At 37.5% G+C, this 23,229-nt stretch overlaps 1 protein-coding gene across 1 annotated transcript in view; it reads left to right on the top strand.

Moving 5' to 3' along the window:
* LOC145986394 (neprilysin-2-like) overlaps positions 1-23,229 on the top strand; it is a 42,840-nt gene that overhangs the window by 5,757 nt on the left and 13,854 nt on the right. The window contains exons 2-9 of the mRNA XM_083120361.1: positions 6-744; positions 1,137-1,310; positions 3,948-4,061; positions 9,300-9,405; positions 15,509-15,704; positions 19,483-19,623; positions 20,909-21,001; positions 21,255-21,406. Coding sequence (XP_082976487.1) covers positions 6-744; positions 1,137-1,310; positions 3,948-4,061; positions 9,300-9,405; positions 15,509-15,704; positions 19,483-19,623; positions 20,909-21,001; positions 21,255-21,406 — 1,715 coding nt within the window. The remainder of the gene's footprint in view (positions 1-5; positions 745-1,136; positions 1,311-3,947; positions 4,062-9,299; positions 9,406-15,508; positions 15,705-19,482; positions 19,624-20,908; positions 21,002-21,254; positions 21,407-23,229) is intronic.

The raw sequence follows: 23,229 nt of genomic DNA, 5'->3' as shown, positions 1-23,229 counted from the left end.
TTCAGGAGGACACCCGAGATGGAAAATCATTTGGGGATTTTCTTGTTGGAGACGACGTTGTTTCTCAAGAAACCACGACGAAGCAGCAAATAGTCACTTCTGGTTCTGCAGTGGAAAGAACAGGAAGTACCACGGAAAAGCATATTTCACCGGATTTCACACAAAATGAAGAAACAACCGAATACCTGGAAAGTACAAAAGATGTCACACCTGCAAGCAGCTCCTCCACGAATTTGGAACGGTTTGATGGCGAAAGTGACGTAATAGGAACGGAATCTGAATTGCTAGTTAGCGGGTTCGTTCCAAGTGAACAAACATTGGGTTTATCCGAACAATCCTATCTTATTTACGAAGTAGACAGCACAGATTCAACTCAGGTTACAAAACAGAAAGAAGAAACGGAAGTTCAGAGGCACAGTTCAACCATAAAGCAGACAAGAACTTCGGTATATGTTCCAGAAACCACGGACCCATCAACAAATGCTTTTGATATATTCATAGAAACAAGTAGCATTAGCACTGAAACGGGCGCTAAAGTGGAATGGGGATCTTCCAGTACTACATTGAGATCAACTTTAGATTCTACTGAACGCACGCCAACTTCTTATATCTTCCGAAGCACTACAATCGGGGATTTAGAAGTTGAAGGAAATGCGAACACAGCAAATACCTTCAAACAGCCTCAAGATACTCAGACTACAGAGGGCTCTGACGACGAACGTTCCAATCGGGAAAAAGAAACAGGTAAAGAGGAGCAAGCAATGGTAAATATATATATATATATATATATATGGATCATTTTACATGTCAAATAATTTGTCTACAATAGTAACAAAAATTACTTGCTACTTTTGTATATGGAATAAATACAAAGAAGAAATAACTAACGAACTCTCACTATGATTAGTCTGGGAATATTCATGAATTAACAAGGATCGAAAAAGGTTTATTTCTTTAGTCTATTTTAATAGTTACGTTATTATATTTGCATTTATTATTTCGAGGATCTGGATAAGATCAAACCGAAACTAGAACGAGATTTATGTTTAGATATCGAGACAAGACAGAGAAAGAGATAGTACCACGGCTGGTTTAATTAAATGAAAGCTAACTTTGAATCTGGTGTTATATTTCAGAGCCAGTGTGCAGCAATCCTGATTGCAAGGAGCTTGTTTCTCGAATGCTGAGTCTCGTGGACGACTCAGTGGATCCTTGCGACGACTTCTATGCTTTTGCCTGCGGAGGGATACGGAGGATCGATTCGATCCCTGAGGATGACCCCAGTTCGGATGTGTGGCATAGGCTGTCAGGTATTTAGTGCAGGGTTGTTAAAGGTCCAGGAATTTTAAATAAATTCAATTCCAGTCCAGGAGAGAAAATCAGCAAGCGTAAACGGGTTCTGGACCGTAAAGAACCTTTTTATCTGTAACGTATTTCAATTCGGTCCAGGAACCTTTTTTCCCGATCAATTTCAATACGGTCCAGGAAACTTTTTTCCCGAATTAGTTTAAATAGGGAATGAAACAATACGCAACTTGGATCGATTACGGACCTGACGATAAACAATTATCCACTTGTGAAAATGAAAGAATAATCCAGGTGCTGACTGCCTCGAGAATCTAAGGTACAGGTAGAAATGAGCGAGACGCAAACGCTGCAGTTACGTTACCCCTCTCCATTTAGCCCCATTCTCTCGCGCGTGTTCCTTTACTTGGTTGTAGCAACACGTCTGGCAACACTACCTGTCCCTGTTGTGATATCTACTGGGCGGCTCCTATTGGCTGCAGTTCATGGATCGGATGCCGGAGCAACATTCGACGGGTTTGTTTGAGCTCAATGTGACGCCACGCTAATATAGTCCATTGCGTTATGTACAGTAACTCTTCGACAAGGGAGTTTTTGAACCTGGCCCACGAGAGAACAACAGCGTTATTATTTATTCCCTGTGCTACGCTTTCTACAACAGCAGCGTGACATTCCAATGTAAAATGTACTCGCGAAAAGTTTTAGAAGGCAACTTTTAATCGGTCAACCCTGGTCCAGGAATTGTAAATAATTTCAATTCCGGACTGGGAGAGAAAATCAGCAAACGTAAATTAGTTGTAGACAGTGTATAACCTTTTCATATTTAAAGCATTTCAATTAGGTCCAGGAACCATTTTCCAGATCAATTTAAATACGGTCCGGGAACCTTTTTTCCGGATGAATTTCAATTCGGTCCAGGAAATTTTTTCCCCACATCAATTTAAATACGGTCCAGGAACCTTTTTTCAATGAAACAATACGCAACTTGGACCGAATTTAAATTGTGCGAGAAAAAAGGTTCCTGTCCTGCAGCGGAACCCAATAGAACCCATTAGAATTTATGGGTTCATGGGCCTTTAACAACCCTGATTTAGTGTACACAGACGTCCTGAACTCGTTTTGTAAACTAGACTCTCGTCTCGATCTCGTTCGAAACTTAGGCTATATGTTGTTGTTGACCGAGATAGGCGTTTATAAATCGAGAAGAGAACGAGACACTGACAAATCTCGTCTCATCTTGACAAAATCCCTAATTTAGAATGTATTAATTATTTGTACCATATTTTAATACTGAAAGAGGTCATATTTACTCACATCCACCAAAGTTCCATACAAGTCCATACGAGATGAACCATCATAGTAATAGAGTGTGATGAGTCTTCGATTCTCGACAGTGCGATGTCTGTAGAGAGAGCTGAGAACCCTGTTTTAGTTCACATTTTGTGTTTTAAAAATACGCCATATACACGAAATATTGTAAAATATAACCCCGACTACTAAAAAGCAAACTGCAACTCTCTCCCTTACGGATAGGCTATATCATGAGCAGATTAAGGTAGTTCCTAGAGTTGACGAGCTGTATCTTTGCGGGTGCCTGCCCAAACCCGGCTGCGCAGTAGCAAGGGGGAGGAGCTACCGGCTGCGCGTCATTATCCTTGCGTTCTGTCCTTGTTGTCGACCACCCAAAGGGAGATTAGGTGGCAACTACATAAACGAATCTCTCTCTCACACTGCGCGGAGCAGCCACGGCGACCCGCAAAGATACAGCTCGTCAACTCTAGTTAAGGATTAAGACTGTCCTACGTTCGCGCACCTGTAAAGGCAACCAACCCTTCAATTCGTCTTACAGCTGGAGAACACGAGCACCACTAGTAACACCAGGAACATTTTAGGATGCGGTAGGGTGGTAGGTGGAGGTACATAAAAATTCTCAGAGGTTCGAAAGTCAATACAAAATACAATGGAATCCCGATTTTACGTTCCTGGATTTTACATTTCCGGCATTATACATTCAATCTTGATGGTCCCAACATCGAAAAATATTATAAAACATCCCTTGATTTTACATTTTCCACATTTGAAGTTTTTCCAGCTTGGTCCCCGGAAAAACGAGAAATCGAGGTTCCACTGTATGTATATGACAATAACGATTTCATTATTTATTAAGAGTCAAAGAATTTTTATTAAAACTTTTCAGCTTCTTCCCACACACAGAAGAACCCAAACCGTGTCAATTGACACAAATACATCTTTTTACTCAAGTAACACATAAAAGTACCCAAATTGCATGTGATGGTGGGGTGTAGGACGAAGGGCAAGCAGACGCTAAGAAACTTAGAACAAAACAAGATACAGGAAAAGGTAGAAATGGAACAAAAAGAAAAGAGATAAAGGCAGAAATTAATAAAAGAAAGAATGTAAGAAAAGAAAAGAACTGGATGAAGTAAAGTGGAGAGGATTAAAACAAACTGAAGAGAATTAGTTAAATTCGTCGCCTAACTTTCGGCGTTTGTGGGATAATTATTCATAATAAAAATAATCTGATATTTATTTTGGCACAAAAATTTTAAAAAAAATATCTTTATGCCGGAAAAACACAACAATGTATGAAACTCGAAGCAGGTCTTGGTTTTCTTTTTCAGCGGCTATCGAGTCGATAAACGCAACAAGTGCAGAGCCTTTCCGTAAGTTCAAGACGTTCTACCAGAGCTGCTTGGATTATGAGGCTGTAGCAAAGGAAGACAGGATAAAGAAAGGTTAGTTCAGCCCGTGTGTCGTGCTTTTGGATTTAGGGGAAAATCACTATATAGCACACACACATACATACTTTTTTATTTTTTTTTTAAAAAAAACTACATTTTATACGAGGTCTGTCGAAAAAGAAAACGAACTTTTGAAAGAAAGTGCCAATATATCGATACTGGCGCTGCGTAGTGGAGTTCTCTAGAAGTTTTTCGGTTTCTCGCATCACTCCGCGTTGTTTCATTTCATTTTCATTGCAGAAAAGTGTTGCGGCAATTTTCTGATGTAAATAAAATGAAGATTTTTGATGAGCAACGCTCCTTATTCAAGAGTTGGTGTTTTAAGTCCACTTTATGCACAGTATGGCTAATCGAGACTGGACCTACAGTTTAAAGTGGGATCCGAACCACTTGTGCCTCCACCGGGTATCGAACCCGGGACCCCTTGATTACAAGGCAATGATGCTACCACTGCGCCATCGGGGAGGCCCTCCTTATTCAAGAGTTTCTGGCGAAGCATACTGCGAACATCTATCTGTTTCCTATTATGAAATCCACACAAACGGCTCTAGGTGATAGATTAAAGAAAATTCGCTACGGGATCTGCAGGCTATTCCATAAAACGTGTACTAGAACGTATTCAGACAGTAGAAGAGACGCTGGGAGCGGTGTTTTAATCGTGGAGAGAATTACCTTGGAGAAGATAAATCGTAGTAATCTGTATAATAAAATGATTTTTAAAAAATCTGTTTCTTTTTCGACAAACGTTGTATTCCACTTCATATACAGAATAGCATTTTATGCTTTACTTTCAATCTCTCTGTCTCTTGCTCTTTTTTTTTTTTTTTTACAATTTAACTAAAAGGGGAAAAAGAACATTACTACGTTGTTCATGAGCATGTATCAGGAAGAGACAGTGAACAAAAATTCAGATAAAGAGAACGGAAGCTGACATTGCAACCCACCGGCTCCAGAGCAAAAGGCATATGATGATAATTGGTGGTCGTAGGTTAATGGAGATAACACAAGTGCACAAAACAATTTCCAAGGACAAGTTGTGATGAAAAACAAGCCGCTTCCGTTCGGCCAAATTTACAAAATCATCCTGGGTAGACACGTCCTTAATTTGTAATTTTTAATGGCCTACTGCAGTGGTTCTTAACTTTCTTGAACCTCCTTGAAAGATCTTCAAGCTCGATCGTATTTAGCTCATAATTGTATTTTTCTTCTGCCAATATTTCTTGCATTTTCTCTCTTAGTTCCTCTGTGTTTGTGTCCTTACCTCTCTATTTCTCTTCCACTGTGCCACCTCGTTCTTTTGCTTCCTTTTTCTCTGCTCTAATCTCTCTTCTTCTTTCTCTCTCTCTTACCACATTTTTATTTCTCAATTTCCTCTTGCCTTCTAGTCTGCATGTCTCTTTCTTTCCCTTCTCTGCACCTTTCACTTTTCTCCTTTTGTTGCTGTGCTTTTTCTTCAGTGCCTCTTTCTTTTGGTCTCTCTTTTTTTGTGTGTATGCCTCTGTTTTTTCTCCTTTTCTGTTGCTGTATATTTTCTGCTGTATTTCTTGTCTCTTTCACTGTCAATTTCTCGCTCTCACTCTTCCTTTGTCTCCGTTTTTACTCCCCACAGTTTCTCCTCAGCTTCTTCCCACACACAGAAGAACCCAAACCGTGTCAATTGACACAAATATACATTTTTACTCTCAAGTAACACATAAAAGTACACACATTGCATGTGATGCACTTTTGGTTTGTCCATACACATGTGCACGAGGAGAAATTATTAGAGAAATGCGTCAAAGGGTGCTTTTTTTTTTTTTTGGCTGCTGTTCCGTTTGAAGTAGCGAAAATGTGTCAGTTGAATACATCAGATATGGACACTTCAAAGAAATCAAAATTACCTACACTATGATAAAAACTTAATGTCTTCATAATATTTCTGAATTATGTGTCGTGTGTTCGTCTCTCGGTCACCTTTGAAGAGTTAGAAATCATGTTGTTACGTAGGTGGACTAGAGAACGCAATGCTTAACTCCAAACAAGGAGTTAATAATCGCTGCAAACCATAAACCTAGCTGTAGGCTTTTCTACTCTAATGAAACACCAGGTGTACATTCAAAGGGGTGCAGAGGAGCACACCCTCTTCCACTGCCAGCAATCGAAAACTATGCATACATTTTTAAGCCCAAATATGTATTTTTATATGGTGCTTAAGAGGAGAGTGACTCTAGGCAGTAATATTTCCAGCTACATCCATGCACAAGCGGCTTTGAAACCCCCTCAGAAAATATTCTCGCCCTTCCTCCCTTTCCCTTCACCCATGAATTACTTAAGAATTGCTCGGCCAATTCTCCATGACTATTTTCATTAACTTTTCTCTTGCATCCTACGTGTTTTTAAGGAATGTACTTTTACGTATGTTGGTGTAGATGTCGCGAGACTGTTTGGAGTCTTGTTTTAATTTTTGACTCTCATTGCGTGAAACAGAGAACAAACATGGTGATGGACAGGGACGGCGACAGGGGTGGGCACAGGTGGGCCAGCACCCACCCAAAAATTCCTGTGCCCACCCGATTGCCCACCCAATCAAATACAATTAGGGAAATGTAAATGGTTCTGTAAGTATAGGCTGGTCCTCACTCCATGTATATTTTACTTGTGAATATTGTAGATACTAGAAAGTTCACAAGTTTCATCCCATAACAAGCTTTGCTATCATTGGCGAAACTTTTCTCTAATAAGTAAGTTTACAAAGATTAGAGCAAATATCTTGTTGAATGAAATTAATTTAAGCTTTTCTTTCTGCTTCCTTAATTTTGTCATTGGAAAGCTAAAGGCACTATCAGAACTCTTTTTTAAAATGTAATCTAATGAACACTGCTATGATTACAAGCAATCAACAGGCTTAGTAAGTTTTATTGTATATTCACAATTATGAGGTATGCTATGTGATCAAGAGTTAATCAGAATTTAGAAAGAAGGATTTGGAGGGTTGCAGCTCCCAGCCTTCAATGGAGAAAAATTGCTTTGAAATCAGCCATATATTGAAGAAAAAAGATAGGAATGTGGAAGTATAAATAGTATAACTAACCATCTGACATGACTTGGGCTAAAGGTTATAAACTAACTGAAAATGTGCATAGATGGGAGTCAGTTCTTAATGTTGTCAGCACCGGACCTCTACATAAATCTCGGCCTGGGTATGATCAAAGTAATAAATAATAAACAAATAAAAACATCTTATTTGCCTTAATCGCAATGATGAGTATGAATGATGATGCTGAAAGTGATGAAGGAATACTCACAAAAACACCCATGCTCAGACCGGGATTCGAACCCGGGACCCCTGGCATCATAACGCACTGCGATAACCACTCCGCGGGTAATTTGATGTGCCACTTTCTTTATTCTATCATAGTTTTTTTACATAACTGTCATCTTCAAATAATGCAATGTTTCAAAAATTACAATTTTTAATTTCTTCTAATTAATAACGAGTAATCACAATCACTACCATACCGATGTAACCAAATTTTAATGTAACAGTTTTGTAGGTTTGGAAAAAATCTATAGAATTACTGAACTGATATTATTAGTGGATAGCACTATTTACAAGTTCTCTTCCAACATATACATTTTCACTATCAGTTATGCAGTTCTTATGATTAACTTGCATGAATTTCAAAGAAGATGAAGGAAGGGGTGCAAAGAAACCTTGACTCAAGGGTGTCACAGACCTATAATGAGGCAGCCAAATTAAAGAAAAAAAAATCAGGATAATAATCCAGGAGAGATTTTATTTGTTTTTTTTTTTAAAAAAAAAAAGGTCCACATGCTCAAATAGGCTAATCGTCACTACATCTTCAATTTAAGCTGTATTCCTAACGAGTGTATATTGGGCTTCCACTGGGGATTGAACCCAGGATCACTTAATTATAAGACGAGAGCTATATGCAATCGGAGAGACGATATACAGAAATAACTCCGTCAACCGTATCATTTTATCATAACATAAGATGCGTCCATTTAAGAGGTGGATTACACTATTATTATGATTGGCCCATGGACGTCCGTAGCATTTTCTCCAGGGAGGGACAAGCATGGTAATTTGTTCTAGGGGAGGCAAACGAGACATATTCCCACCCCGATAATAGTGCTGCCCCCTAAAAAAAACAAAGAAAACACACTTATTAAAATTGAATCGTGTTGCTGCAGCACCCTTCCAATAATTAACATAAATTAGTAAAATTACTGCGAACGAAATGAAATATATGTGTGCAATGTATAAGTTTATGGTAAGACCCATTTTCCAGGGGAGCGTGCCCCCTTGCACCCTCTCCTTCCGGACACCCATGAATTGGCCTGAGATTTAAACTACTTCTTTCACGTACGGACAAAAATATTTGAGATTTGGATAAAACCACGTCGTTGTTCGCGGAGCTATCTATTTTGATAAAAATGAAGCATTGTGGAGTTGAAATCACTACCTCAACTTTCAAAGTGCTATAAACTATTTATACCCTGTTTGTGGAAAGTAATCGAGACTGATTTGACTCATTGTTATATTTCAAGTCGATTTTCTGCTAGTTTTGATAAACGGTGACGGTGAGGTTGAATGGTAATTAGATGAACGTCATGAAGAAACGAACACACACACGCAAGGAGACACAAAATACCAAGAGGGTTATCTTGACTGCGGTTACAGGCGCCAGAGATTCATTTGTCTACAAGAATACAGTTTCCAGGGTGTACTATTCAGGAGGGAGGTTGACATTTGTGTGTGTTCGAAAAGGTCACACTTACAGCCCAAATGATCTGTAAAGAAGATACGAATTACTGGATACGATGATTGGGTTTGATGAATTCCTTGTATCCAAATCGCTTTCTACACAAGGTAAGAGGGAAATCTCAAGTGAAAGAGAGGGGGGAATACGTGTTAGTCAAACTCACCTAATGCCTTACGTTTGTACTGCCCACCCTAATTTATCAATATACAGCTTCTGCCCACCCGGTCGAAAATTTCTGGCGCCGCCCTTGGTGATGGACAATTTGCTTTGTAATATTTATGTCCAATTCCGCTACAATTGCGTTCTCAACAATTTACATGATATCCAAGATAGCTTAGTGGATATCACTGTCAAATTGCAATCAAGCTATCGCCAGCTGAAGCATGTTCGGATCCCACGTAATGATTAGCCTATCTGTGCATTACTTTCCAAACTCTGTATTACTGTTCACAATGTTTTCTTTCAGTTAGAGAAATAGTGGAAAGCGCTGGTGCCATGTATGATAAAAGCGAATGGAAGGAGGAATACTTCAATCTCACTGGCTTGCTCGTCCGGATGCTCAACTACCACAGGCAAGTATTTTAACTAGTGGCTACGATTATGGGTGGCGGTTGACCCCCACTTTTCGCCACTTTTGCCCCTGCACTATGCTAAATCTTATCTACAAAGGGAAATATACTGTCTTAGCACCCACCCCCGGTTTTGAAACCCAATCGCCGCCGCTGATTTTAACGGTCTGTAATCAAGTGGTTCCCGGGTTCGATATCTGGCCAGGGTGGAAGGATGGTACGAAAGCGAGACAAGACAGTTTTGTGAATGTGAAAGTTCGTCCCCGATCTCATTCTCTCACAAAATACACTAAACAGCCCGAATATGGTCAGTCGGTTAGGTATCAGATCCAGGTTCGACTCCCGAGACGAGTGATCCAACAATATCCCTGAACAAGCGCCTCTGTGGCTCACCCAGCCTCTCATCAATAGATACCTTGAGGGTAACTGTACAGGGTAGAGGGAGAAGTAGCGTTGTGCTGATCACACCATCTTCATAACGCGGCGCAATGAAAAGAAGAGAGGGAGCATTATAGTATTTATAAAAGAGCTGAACTACACAACACAGCAGCTTTCGAAGGGCCAAGGCTCCCAAGCGGATCTTCACTGCGCGACGCGCGGTCAGCGCAGAGTCCTGTCGCCCCTGTTTTCTGGCTTTCGAAACCAGATTCCGCCACCTCTTTGCAAGTAACTCTCCAATTGTCCTCTGCTGAATCAACACCAAAGATTTTTATGAGCTTCACCATTGATAGATAAACCCGGTACCGCTGGCACCAAACGCGAGAGCACCCACCACTCTCCTACGTGGGAGCTCAACATTTTAATGTATCTGTAAATAATCTTTGGCCGCTGTGGCTCAGTCGGTAACGCGTCTGACTACCATGCTAAAGGTCCCGGGTTCGATCCCCGGTCGCTATGTGTTCAAATCCGGGAAGCGGCCCCGGCGCCCACCCAACGTCGAATGACATGGGTACCTGGGGGGAAGCCCTAGGGGGTAAAGGCAGTCAGGGGCGTGATGCGATAACATCACCCCCACTCACGACCGGATCAAGAAAGTGTGGGGCGTTACCCCCGCACCCCCTATACGCCTTCATGGCGTGGTGCTAAGCACAGGGGAGCACTTTACCTTTTTTTTATACCTATAAATAATCTGGCAAGCACCCCCTTCTGTATGTCTGAAAAAATCTCGTAGTTCACATTTACGTTTTGTCGGTTTACATAGATCTACTAATGTCTCTCATCTACACAAACCTGTCTCGCTTGGACGTCGACAGAATTTTTTTTTGCATTGAAATAATAATAATAATGATAATAGTTTATTTTAAGTGTTGAGCACAGTATGAAACCTAATACAGCACTAAGTCAAATACAAAAGTACAAAGTTACACGAATAAAATACATAAGCTGCAGAATAACATAACATAACAAGTTAGCACATTTACACTTCAAGTTACAGTTTTCAATGAGATCTATTATATCTCTGATACTAATAATTGTTTATTGTTATATAATATTGTGCAATTAACTGTGTATTGTTCTAATAATAATAATGATCATATTTATTGAAGTGATGATAACGATTAAACAACCACTGTGTTATACAAAATTAAAAAATTGAATACATAATTATAAAATAAAACAGTAGATCCTACAATTTTATACATCAACATAAATTCAAATTGTAGGTTTCAACAAGATCAGCTACTAAACCTCTTGCCTTGTTTAGGCATGTGAGAATTGAGATATACCTATGTGAATATCTGGGAATTTTATAAGCTATATTTTTCAAAAAGTATTCACTGTCAACTTGGAAATTTAATATCTTCTCTACAAAATTTATCCTTTTCATTTTTCTTCTTTCTTCTAAGGAAAACATATTCAACTGTGATAACCATTCAGAGTAATGTTGGTCATAGTAATTTTTTTTAAACTTTGTGCATAATAACCTGATAAAAAGTTTTTGAACTGATTCAACTTTTTGAAGGTGACTGGTTGCAGTCAGAAACCATAATTCATTTGCATATTCAAGAATAGGACGAACTATCGTTTTATACAGGAATATTAAGGTATCTACCTTTTTAAAAACTTTCCATGAGAAAAATATATAACCAAGCATTCTCTTTGCTCTTTTGCAAATTTCTGAAATGTGCTCATCAAATATGAGAGAGGAGTCTATTACTATTCCTAAGTCTTTATGACTGTCGCACACTTGGATTTTATTATCATAAATAAAATAGTTGGAGACTATATAATGAACTTTCTTAGTACATCTTAAAACTTTACACTTTTTCAAGTTAATTTCAATTTCATTAATCTTGCACCAATATGTCATTCTATCGAGATCAGCCTGAAGTTGAGCGACATCATTATTTGTTAAAATACTCTTAAAAATTTTTATATCATCTGCATATAGTAAACATGTGCTAGATTTAAAACATAATGTAACATCATTGATAAAAACAGCGAACAGAATTGGGCCGAGTGGCGACCCTTGAGGTACTCCACAAAGTATTTCTTGTTTAGAAGAATTTGTTTCACCAATCTTAACAGAGAAACTTCTATTTACTAAAAAGTTGGAAAACCATTTCAGAAATCGTGGTGATAATCCCATTTGGTCGAGTTTGTAAATTAATAACTGATGGCTGACACTATCAAAGGCTTTAGCCAAGTCAATAAATAAAATATCGGTCTGGGATTGCTTTCTAATGTTAGATTTAAGAGAGTCTATTAAAACCAATAAATTTGTGATAGTAGACCTTTTTCTAAAAAATCCATGCTGATTTCCATCAATATATTGTTTAAAAGAAAAAGACAAATAGTCAGCAATTATGTGTTCAAAAACCTTTGCCATGGAATTTAATATAGTAATTGGTCTATAATTATTAAGATCATTGGCTTTCCCATCTTTGTTTTTAGTTACAGGTACAATAAACACATTTTTCCAGATATCTGGAAATATTCCAGAAGTAAGTGACATGTTGTAAATTTTAGTTAACAATGGCACAAAAACATCTTTGTTTGCTTTCAAAATAAAATTAGGTATGCCATCAGGGCCTATTGAAGACCTGTCTTTTAGTTTGTTAATTGTATCACTTACATCCTTTTCCAAGATAACAGGTACATCAATTAAGTTGGTGTATGAATGAAGAATAATATTTTTAAAATTTACATGACTTCTTTTTGAGAAAGATTTGTGAAAAAGCTCACTAAAAGCATTAGCAATATCATATTCATTGAACAGTACATCATTATCATAAATAATTTCAGTGATAGTATTTTCTCTCTTCTTTCTATTAAAGTGAAACCAAAAAGCATTCTTGTCACCATTAACATTGTTTTCTAAGGAGGAGTAGTATTGCTCCTTTACATTAGAATATTCCTTTTTAACATCTTTCCTTAATTGGGAATAAGTAGTGTAATATACACACTTATTTGTAAGTTTAAATTTATCATGATACCTTCTCTTTTTATTGATCATTCTCTTTAGTTTCCTTGTCATCCAAGGCAGTTGATTGTTTGTTCTTTTAACTTTTGAAGGAATATTGTTTTTTAATATTGCATACACATTTCTAGTCAGTTCCATAACAGATTGTTGTACATCATTAGATATTTCAACCATATATGGTAAATGCAACAATTCATTATAAACATTCACATAATCACCTCTGGCGAAATTAAGACATCTATAAATATTATTTTCCCTTGTATCTATATTGTCTTTTTTAGACCTATCCAATTCAAAATAAAATGAAAACGGTGGATGAAACTTATCAATTTTAGATAAAGGATGTTCATTAAAACTAATGTTACAAGTGGAAATGTTAGTAAGTAGAAGATCTAAAACATTAAAAGGCAGTGAAGGGTCATATGATACATTGTGCTGAATTAGATTAGAAAGTGTTGCGATTTCAACAATTTTTCAGCCTTTCTTTTAACATAATAATTAGAGCAATACAAATTTCCAGTAGCCCAGTCAATTCCACCAGCATTAAAATCTCCAACTAAAATTATTTTATTGTGTTTCATTAACATCTCTTGAACTACCCAATCAAAGTAGTTTGCAAACAAGTCACAGTTTAAATCAGGTGGCAAGTAATGCAATCCTATTATGGTTGGATCAGAATTATTTGACATTAATTTTACCCAAATTACATCCAATTCTGTAAAAGGTGATTCCAAGATCACAAACTGAACCTTGTTTTTAATAAATAAAAGACAACCACCACCACCAGATTTCTGTTTGTTTAAATCCAGGTTCCTATCTTTTCTTATCACCCTGTACATTGGATCTAAATCTATAAAATAATCTCTATCTTGTTTACACCAACTTTCTGTAAGAAAAATTATGTCATAATTTTCAATATTTATATTGCTTACTAATGTTTCAAATTTGGTGTTAATTCCTCTAACATTCTGATAAAAACATTTAATCATATTATTACTAAGGAAAGACAAACTTAGTTTTTTGAAGTTGAGTTTTCTCCAGACTTACTGTTACTATTTGTATCAGATACACTTTTGTTTTTGTTGGCAACTATATTGTCATTTTTCAATTCGCCATAAAACCTTGTTACTAATACCCCTTTAGGCCAGATATTTTCATCGAATAGTACATCATAGTCATCCTGGGAAACAGCTACATGAAAAGAAGAGTAAGAATCATATTTAGTTTTCAGCCTTGTACATACCATTTTCTTTACGGAAGAAGTTTCAGCAATATATTGCTGAAGGTCAGAATTTGAAACTTCAGGATGAAGTCGAGTCACAAATAGAGCTCTCTGAGGAAAAACTTTGCGTTGCACTGCTAACCTAGTAGATGGATTCTGACCTTGCACTGATTTCTTCACGTCGTTCACCTGTTTGTTTACATTTTGCAAGGTCGAAGCTTGATGAGTGTTTCTGGAACCAGATGCATTTAAAACCTGGTTGTTTTCTATCGAATGCACTGATTGACCCAGAAACTTATCAGATCCCTTATCTGTGTGAGTTTTGTGAGCTACTGTAGATAAAGGTAAACAAGGAGTACTGCGGGGCATTCCGATTGTGTTTTGTTTTTCTTTCGGAAGATTCGTTTGAATTACGTGTGCATAAGTGTTTTGTAGAATCTTTTTTTCTTCTGTTTTCATTAGTACTTCATTCTGTTCTTTCAATACAATCACTTCGGCTTTAAGAGATTGAATTTGATCACTTAAATTCTGCACTGTCGAGATCAATGTTGACATAATGTCTTTAACATGGCAGCAACTGAAACAGTTTACATTACCTGGCTTTTGTCCTCCAAATTGATGTTCTTGATCAATATCATCTTCATCACTATTATCACTATGTATTGCCATTTCTTCATTATTTTCTCTATTTATGTCCATGTTTTCATTGGCACAATCGCGAGCAGCTACACGATTCACCGGAACGGGTCGTGGCGTCACAGGCGTTTCATCGCTACGCAATAATAATAATAATAATTATTACCATGATTCGGATTATTATTATATAGTAATAACTATTATAAACTAATTAAAATAAACAAATTGTATTCCAAAATCATTATCATTATTATTATATTCTCGAAGAGATTTTTCTAGTGTTCTGGAAAAAGTTGTTACTCTGTTTTGTTGGTAACTTTTACATACTCATTCAAGAGAAATCTTTAAAAATTAAGATAAACTTTTAGTCTTAAAGTTTGTTGTTTGACTTCGCACATGAAACTCTCTTTGGAATTTTGAAAATTTCAATATTATATTTCATTGGTAAAATATGATATCACAAGCTGATTCCTGTATTTTACACTCAATTTTTTTCGATCTAATGCAGTACTTACTTTGGTTAATGTGGTCGAAAACTAACAGAACTTTTTTTCTGTTATTAGCAAATAGAAATAAGATACTTTCTGGTCTTTCGTAACTTGAAATGAACGACTTCAAATTCCGCGAAAGAACGACGGATCTATTTGATCTCCCCTCTCCTTTTTATCACAAATACTATCTCGTTCTCGCCTCCGTAAGTCTCGTTCTTCTCTCGATTTTTATATGTTGGTCTAAGTTTCGGTATCATCGCTGTGGGAGTACATTTCAGTGGTTCCGATACCCACTTCAAGGGATATATTTGAAATGTATTGTGGTTCTTTCAGTTCCCCACTGTTCAACATACTGCTGGACGTCGACGGGAGAAACAGTTCACGGTTTTCTCTGAAGCTGACGACTCCTCGCCATAACTCCTTCTTCCGCCGTGATCCCGGAACCCAGAGGTGCGCTAGCAACTTGGAAGACTCGCCAGAAGCAATCATAGACCTTACCAGCACCTTCAAAAAATACAGCCGGTGTAAGGTAAGTTTACGGATCTTCACATCCATCAGCAAGACAATTTTGCTTTTATTAAGATCTCTTGTATTAACACTAGAACAGCAGACGGTGCTGATTGATGTGTAAAACTGTGAACGTCGTGATGACATGGTAATGTTGCCGATGGCATACACCACATTCATTGTTAGAAAATAAAATGAAAATGCCACTGTTGAAATGCGAATAATGCCTACCGCTGTACATACTAGGAATGGCCAGATTCGGATCGGTTGGTTCCGGATCCTAGTGATCCGGATCCTAAAATTTTTCGGATCCGGATCCGCGGATCCGGAATTTTCAGATCCGGATCCGGATCCGGTACTTTCAGATCCGGATCCAGAACTTTCGGGTCCGGATCCAGAACTTTTGGATCCGTTTTGCCATCCCACATGCGCTTCTTTGGAGAGTAAGAATGTGCTTATAACATATTGTTACCTGCTAATATACATATATATATATACACACATATATATATAGTGTGTGTGTGTGCGTGCGCGATTTGTAATGGATTAATACACTTACAAGGGAGGTCTAAGTCTCCCCCTCCGATTTACATGAAACTTGGCAGGTGTATAGAGCCCCCCCTCAAATGTCAAGATGAGGAGAAATTGAAACGGGGATCTGACTCCGAAACCACTTAAATATGGCATAGGAAGAAACAGGGGGCATAAGGCCTCTCTATACACCTGTCAAAAATCATGGGAATCGGAGGGGTACACAGGGGTCAGATGATCCCCACGTCAATTTGTCCTCATCTTGACATTTGAGGTGGGTTTTGCCCCCTAAAATAGAATTTTAGCTGAAACAAAAAAAAAACACGCATTTCTTCCTTTGGGCGCCTCTATGCACCTACGAAGTTTCATGAAAATCGGAGGGGAACACAGGGATCAGATCCTTACTTCAATTTGTCCTAATCTTGACATTTGAGGGGGGGGGGTTGCTCCCTAAAACAGTTTTTTAGCCGAAACAAAAAAAACACGTATTTCTTCATTTGGGCCCGTTTATGCACACACCTGCCAAGTATCATGGAAATCGGAGGGGAACACAGGGGTCAGATCCTCACTTCAATTTGTCCTCATCTTGACATTTGAGGCGGTTTTGTCCCCTAAAACCGTTTTTTAGCTGAAACAAAAAAACACGGAATTCTTCCTTTGGACCCCACTACACGCCTCCCAAGTTTCATGGAAATCGGAGGGGGACACTTAGATAACCTCCCTTGTTAATCTTACAGTTTGTAATTATATAACACTGCATATATTATAATGTTTTATTATAATTTGTAAAACTGTAACTGTAGAACAATTGTATAATTTTTGTATAACATTTCTGTCTTGTTATATGTGTTAAAGGTTTCATCCTGGAATGGAATGTCTCACATTTATGTGTGTTTTCATTTCCAATACATTCGAATGAATACATATTCGTTTCAATGGCATTTACAAAATCACCTCTGACATTTTATGTTAAACAAGTAAGATTATTTTTGTGCACGAGTGTGTTAGCCGATGCGTAGCAAAGTATTTTAGGAACAACACTTGAAAAAAATTCTTGTAGGACTAACGAAAAATTTCTTTGTAATCGAAGATCATAATACCTTTTTAAGGTGTGGTAATATTATAATGGGATTGAGATACGAAACTTTCGGCCAGGATCCGGAACTTTTAGACCCGGGTCCGGATCCAGATCCGTAACTTTTGGATCCGGATCCGGATCCGAACGGATCCGGATTTTTCGGATCCGGATCCGTTTGGCCATCCCTAGTACATACTACGTATATGGTCGTCGATATGTTACTTTACGGTGTGGGACTAAGTCATTGACTGATTAAAGGGGAGGCCAGAAGGGGCGATCGCGCCCCTCCCCCCTCCCCGGAGATGTCTAACAGCACAAACAATAAGTTGCCAATTAACGTGAGGTTTTTTGTTTGTTTTAAACCCACTTTATGCACAGGTAGGGTAATCGGGACTTTAGTTACAGTTTAAAGTGGAATCCTAACCACTATGTGTCTCCATCGGGTATCGAACACGGGATCTCAACGTGAAAGTAAATTACAGTCGACCGATCAACCCTAACTGTTCCCCAGTGATGCTGTCAGAGTGGGCGGGGGTTTGACAACTCTCGATCGACTATTCGACCAATCTGACAAACAAGGAAAACTAGATAAAAGAAACCCTTTTTTTATCTAAAATATGCCCTCTCGGACTATGTTAAGGGGTATATCAAAAGGACATATTATTTAACCTGTAATTGCTTTATTATCCCTTATTTTTAATTTTACTTTTCGGAGATTGTAATTGCAAGTAAATCTTTGCAAGGAGTTGGTGTAACCACATTCATCATGTAATTAATAACTTTCCCCATAGTGGCTGAAATTCTTTAATATGCTCAACATTTCGACGTATTGCGCATACATTTTTTTCAAGAGGCGATAATACAATAAGATTTTTTCCAGATCAAGAAACGTGAAGGGGGGAGAGAGAAGCGGAGATGAGAAGAAAGGAACAAGACAGACAGCAGAGAAAGGAATCTTACAAGAGAGAGAGAGGGAGAGAGAGAGAGAGGGGGGGAGGGAGAAAAAAGGAAAGAGTGAAGAAAGAAGAAAACGAGACAAAATAGGAGGAAATCAGAAACAGAAATGATCCAAAAGAGATGGGGAAGCCCAAGAAACAGATAATAAGACATAAAAGAACATGGGAACCTTCAACAAAGATGCATGAAAATGTAACATAGAAGTTACAAGTAAAAAGGAGGATTGACGAAAAATTATTTGCCTCTCTTTGTAGGTATTCTTGTTATTTAGCTTCACATTTTACCACTTCTGGCTAATCGCGAAGATGAGGATGAGTGATATGATGAAAATAGTGAAGGGACACCCACAAAGAACATCCACGCCCAGTCCGGGTCTCGAATCCGAGAACGTAGGTGGAGAAATCGAAAGTCTGCCACTAAAATTTTATAGTTGTAGTGTATGTTAAAGCGTGGATTGCTACAGGTAGCTCTGGTGAGCTCTCGATCAGCACTCAATATTATTCGAAGACTGAAATTTTCTGCTGAAACCTCAGCAGATCTGGATGAGTTCCAGATGCTCCTACAACGCAATTGGACAGATTGCTCGAGCTTTGAGGACCTTAACAGAACGCCGCCCGCCTACGAGGGAAGGTATCATTGATAATCGCCTGGAGACGCTGCACAGTCGTCTGTGCAGAGAGTGCAACATCTACTCACGGAATCGATCTCCAACTGTTCATTACGCACATTCCATGTTTACCCTTGTTGCCTGATTAACGTGGAAATATCCACGGGGACTTTCAAGCCTTGATGTTATCTTTGGCATGGCACGACTGAGAGACTATGATGGATTATTTATCTGTCTGCAATGAGCAAATGATTCTTTTCTGACAAATTTGAGAGAAATATCCTGGTATCCACTGTATTTAAAATGTAACCATATCCCCTCTTTTCAATTTAAGAGATGGGAAGTCGATTCATCTCTATATTGTTCATTATGACATTCCGTACGTTCTTTGATTGATGTTAGTACTGTAACAATTATACACATGTTATATTTAACGAAATGTAAGACTATGTTGTGTTTAATTAGCCTTAATTACTCTATGGAAAGAAAATCTTGAAGAATCGACATTTTAGTTGGCTCTCGTAGAACAGTTTTTCAACTAATTTTTATGGTTATTTTATACAATGTTTTTTTTATTGCTAATTTGTGTGAAGTTTGGTGCATAAATGTGTATAATTTGCCTTTCAGAAAGATCCTAGATCCTACTTAAATGAAATAGAACATGTTTTGGGAGAATTGAAAATATTCCATAACGGGAATGGAAGGGCCGACGAAAACATAAAAAGAACCCGCTACATCATTGATCTGTATATTATGACTGCAATGGAGGTGAGTGAGCTATGCATTTGACAAGCAGAGATTTTTTGGACAGTCAAAATGTTAATCGCTGCGGTATCATTTAAAGATAAAGTAAACTTATAATTATTTTATAAAACAGATATATTTCACTTAAAATAAGTATATGTATACGATGATACCGTTTGGTATTTAAGGTTATTTTGTTGTTCCAATGGATGGAACATTGCAACGAATATTTCTAAATATTATTGGTAGGGCATGCTATTCAGTATTGTAATAAGTAATTTTCAGCTTGTTTTCACAATTTTATTAAAATGTTTGCACACATTTGTTAAAATGTATAAATACACACTCAAAGTAGTCTTTATCTATCAAGAAGATGAATGTAGGAATAATTAAATCTGTATTCTATCTACCTTGATTAAAAATTATTCTATTTTATTTTTCACAATTTTGTGGGTAATTCCGTATTCATACTACATGAACAACTAATCTCGTAAAGAGAGAGAAATTTGAATTCGCAGCGTACTAATGCGTGCCATCCAAATGACCTGTGTTAAATATACAATAGTCGTATAATATAAACTATTACTTGCATAGATATTATCGCCTGATTCTTAAACAGTGAAAAATTCTAAGGTTTTAAGCAATGCTCGAAGTGAGGGGGGATGCTAGTAAAATATTCACAAAGCATCCCCCAGCTGTTTCATTGCCACCATGTTAAACCATAGAAGCATCCCCCTAGCTAACCCCAAGGCTCGAGCAAACATCTCCCCAGCTAACATTTTCCACTTCAAGAGCTGATTTTAAGAATAGAATGACCACTTATAAAACGAGACAACTTTTTTTTACATTTTTTTTATTTTTTAGAGACATTTACATTGCTCCCTATGTGCAGGATCATGCTATTAAAACTGCACCATGTTTTTTTGGTCTATCACGAAATGTAGAAAAGGTCTTTAGTTGTAAGCAAATTTAGCATTTCTTTTATACTCTAGTCTAGTTGTGTGTTAGAACAACTCGTAAAATCTTATTTTCAAAATATATCTTGTCCATCCAACAAATTTAAGCTGAAAGTCACGAGAAAGTGTAACTGTGTTAAAGTGTAGACTGCAACATACACAACTTCCATGGAAAGAGCATTCTCGTGCTGCAAAGAGTCGTGAATCCTACTGAAGTACACTTTTAATAGAGCACATTTATACGTATTTCGTGGCTTACCGCTTAAATTTGTTTTTGGACAAGAGACGTTTTCAAAATAAGCTCATATCATAGACATGTAACTCATTGAATACTTTGGTTTGTTCTGTTGCAGAGACTTCCTAACAAAGGCCAGACTAGGAAAGCATTTGTTGGTAAGAATTTTAAAGAATATACATTAGAAGACATTCAACGGAAATATCCTCTGGTAAGGAATTTCATCTTTTTTATTTACATAGTTTTAAAGTTTATTTTCGAGATAACGAATAAAAGTAATTGGGAACTTATTTTCTTCTTGATTGTAGTCAATCATAATAAACATAAGCATAAGTACGAAAAGAGAGACAAAATGATAATAAAAATAGAGGGAATCAGCCAGAGAATTCTCGATAGAATCTGAAAAATAAAACCGAAAATGTTAGATTGAAGTTTAAGCACAGACAATGGGTCATGCTTTTCAGATCGACTGGCAGCTGCTTGCATCGGAGCTTTTAGGAACGAGAGTGGATCAAGGGACTATGGTGCAGGTATACTTCGAAGTCTTCTTCGACCATCTCTTCGCCAAATTATTTGATTTTTTACGTTCCGGTCTCACCGATGATCCTCACAGCAGGTTAGTAGTAAATTCAATTATATAGTAAATTGTTAAAGAAGGTGCGTTTTTCTAACACACACCATGGCTAAATAAAGCAGCACGTCACCATTATTTCAACAATTATTTTACAACACATCAATAAACTAAAATTTGAGTCAGTGTCTGAAGTGGAACAAGTTAGCTGGGAGAATGCTTGGTCGAATCTTTGAGTCAGCTGAGGGGAGGCTCCTGTGGTGACAATGAGACAACTGTAAGAAGGTTTTGCGAAAATTTTCCTAGCTTGGGGGAAGGGATGTGTATTGTGTACCAGCGAGCACTGATTAAGAGTTCTTATCAGTCCACTACCATTGATTACTGTTGACAGAGATTAAATATTCTTGCCTTGTCCTATATTTCTACCCCTTGTAAGCAATGGCTCTGAAAAAAAAATCACCTTCAATCATTGAGGCAGCATTTTCTGTACTAATATAATTGTTAGGGAGACAAATTTATGGTAAATAAAAACTGAGGAGAGCGGTAAATAAAATGTTACATCAGCGGTATATACCAGCGGTGAAAAAAAAAAAAAATTGGCACACACTTTTTCATCATGAGAGGAAACAACATACAAAAGAGCTATAAGTTGATAAACTACTTCATTTTTATATACTGTACACATACACAAGTACTTAGCTGTCCAACCAAAAATAAAACATCAACACAAAATAACTTCATTTCTAAATTGCATATCTCAAGTGATTTATTCATTGTATGTATTTAAAGGATATCCTTGCTGTCCAACAAATAAAATAATCACTACTGCACATACACAAACAAATGTTGAAAATCACATCATGACAAACAAAATTCATTCATGACTGAACACAAATGACACCATTGTTTCCCTTGATGTGCGGGAACAGACTAATCTTATCGCTGCTACAGCTAGCAAGTTCAATGAAACTGGAAGTTGAGTAGACATTCGGGGGAAGAAAGGAATGCAGCTTGACAGGGAGCGAAGTTTTCGAACTGAGATTATGTGCATGGGATATCCCAATTTGCAGCGTCTTCCTGATGTGATCGAAGATAAAACGTTCTTCAGCTGCAAGTGGTAGGAAAATTTAAGCAAACGTTTCGTTACAAATCGACAGTTTGCGCGCACAACCTCGATTGCCGGTTTTTGTGTGTTTTCTACTTATTTTGATGATATTTCACGGTTATTTCGCAAAAAGTTTTTATTTCGTTGAAAAGCACACATTTCGCATTACTTCGCGAATAAAACTCATGCATATTTCATCATTGGGGGTGTACTTACGTGCAGAATGTTCAAAATTGCATATTTTTTCCACATTTCGCGCATCGCGAAAATTCAATGTCCCTAATAATTGTTTTATTGTTTATGATTTGCTTTTGTTATTTAACGCCGATTTTCACATACTTTTGGCAAATCGCGATGATGAAACCAAACGTATGATGAAATTTATGAATGGATACTCCAAAAGATAAGCCATGCCTTTGCTGGGATTCGAACCTGGAACTCCTGGCGTCGTAGCGGGCTGTTACTGAGTTTATAAATTAAGATATTCCAAACACTCCTCACATTTACATGTACATAATATCTTTGAGTTTTCATGCACAGTATTAGAGTACTCACCAGTAAGTTTGGTTCTATTGGTTTATTTATTTATATGTAAAAATGGTGAATGATTTCTTTGTATTACACATACACTCTTGTATCTCTCACTGAGATAACTCTCAGCTGGGAAACAGTTGTCCAGACACTTAAAACTGAGCGTCGGTTCAACGGTTGCTTGAGTCAGTTGCGTGGATAGTCGAAGAAGTTGCAGTCGGAGAATTGTCGG

Source organism: Lepisma saccharinum, chromosome 1 (assembly GCF_977018435.1).
Source record: "Lepisma saccharinum chromosome 1, izLepSacc3.1, whole genome shotgun sequence".
In the NCBI taxonomy this organism is placed as follows: domain Eukaryota; kingdom Metazoa; phylum Arthropoda; class Insecta; order Zygentoma; family Lepismatidae; genus Lepisma; species Lepisma saccharinum.
This window is presented reverse-complemented; position numbering and strand designations above follow the sequence as displayed.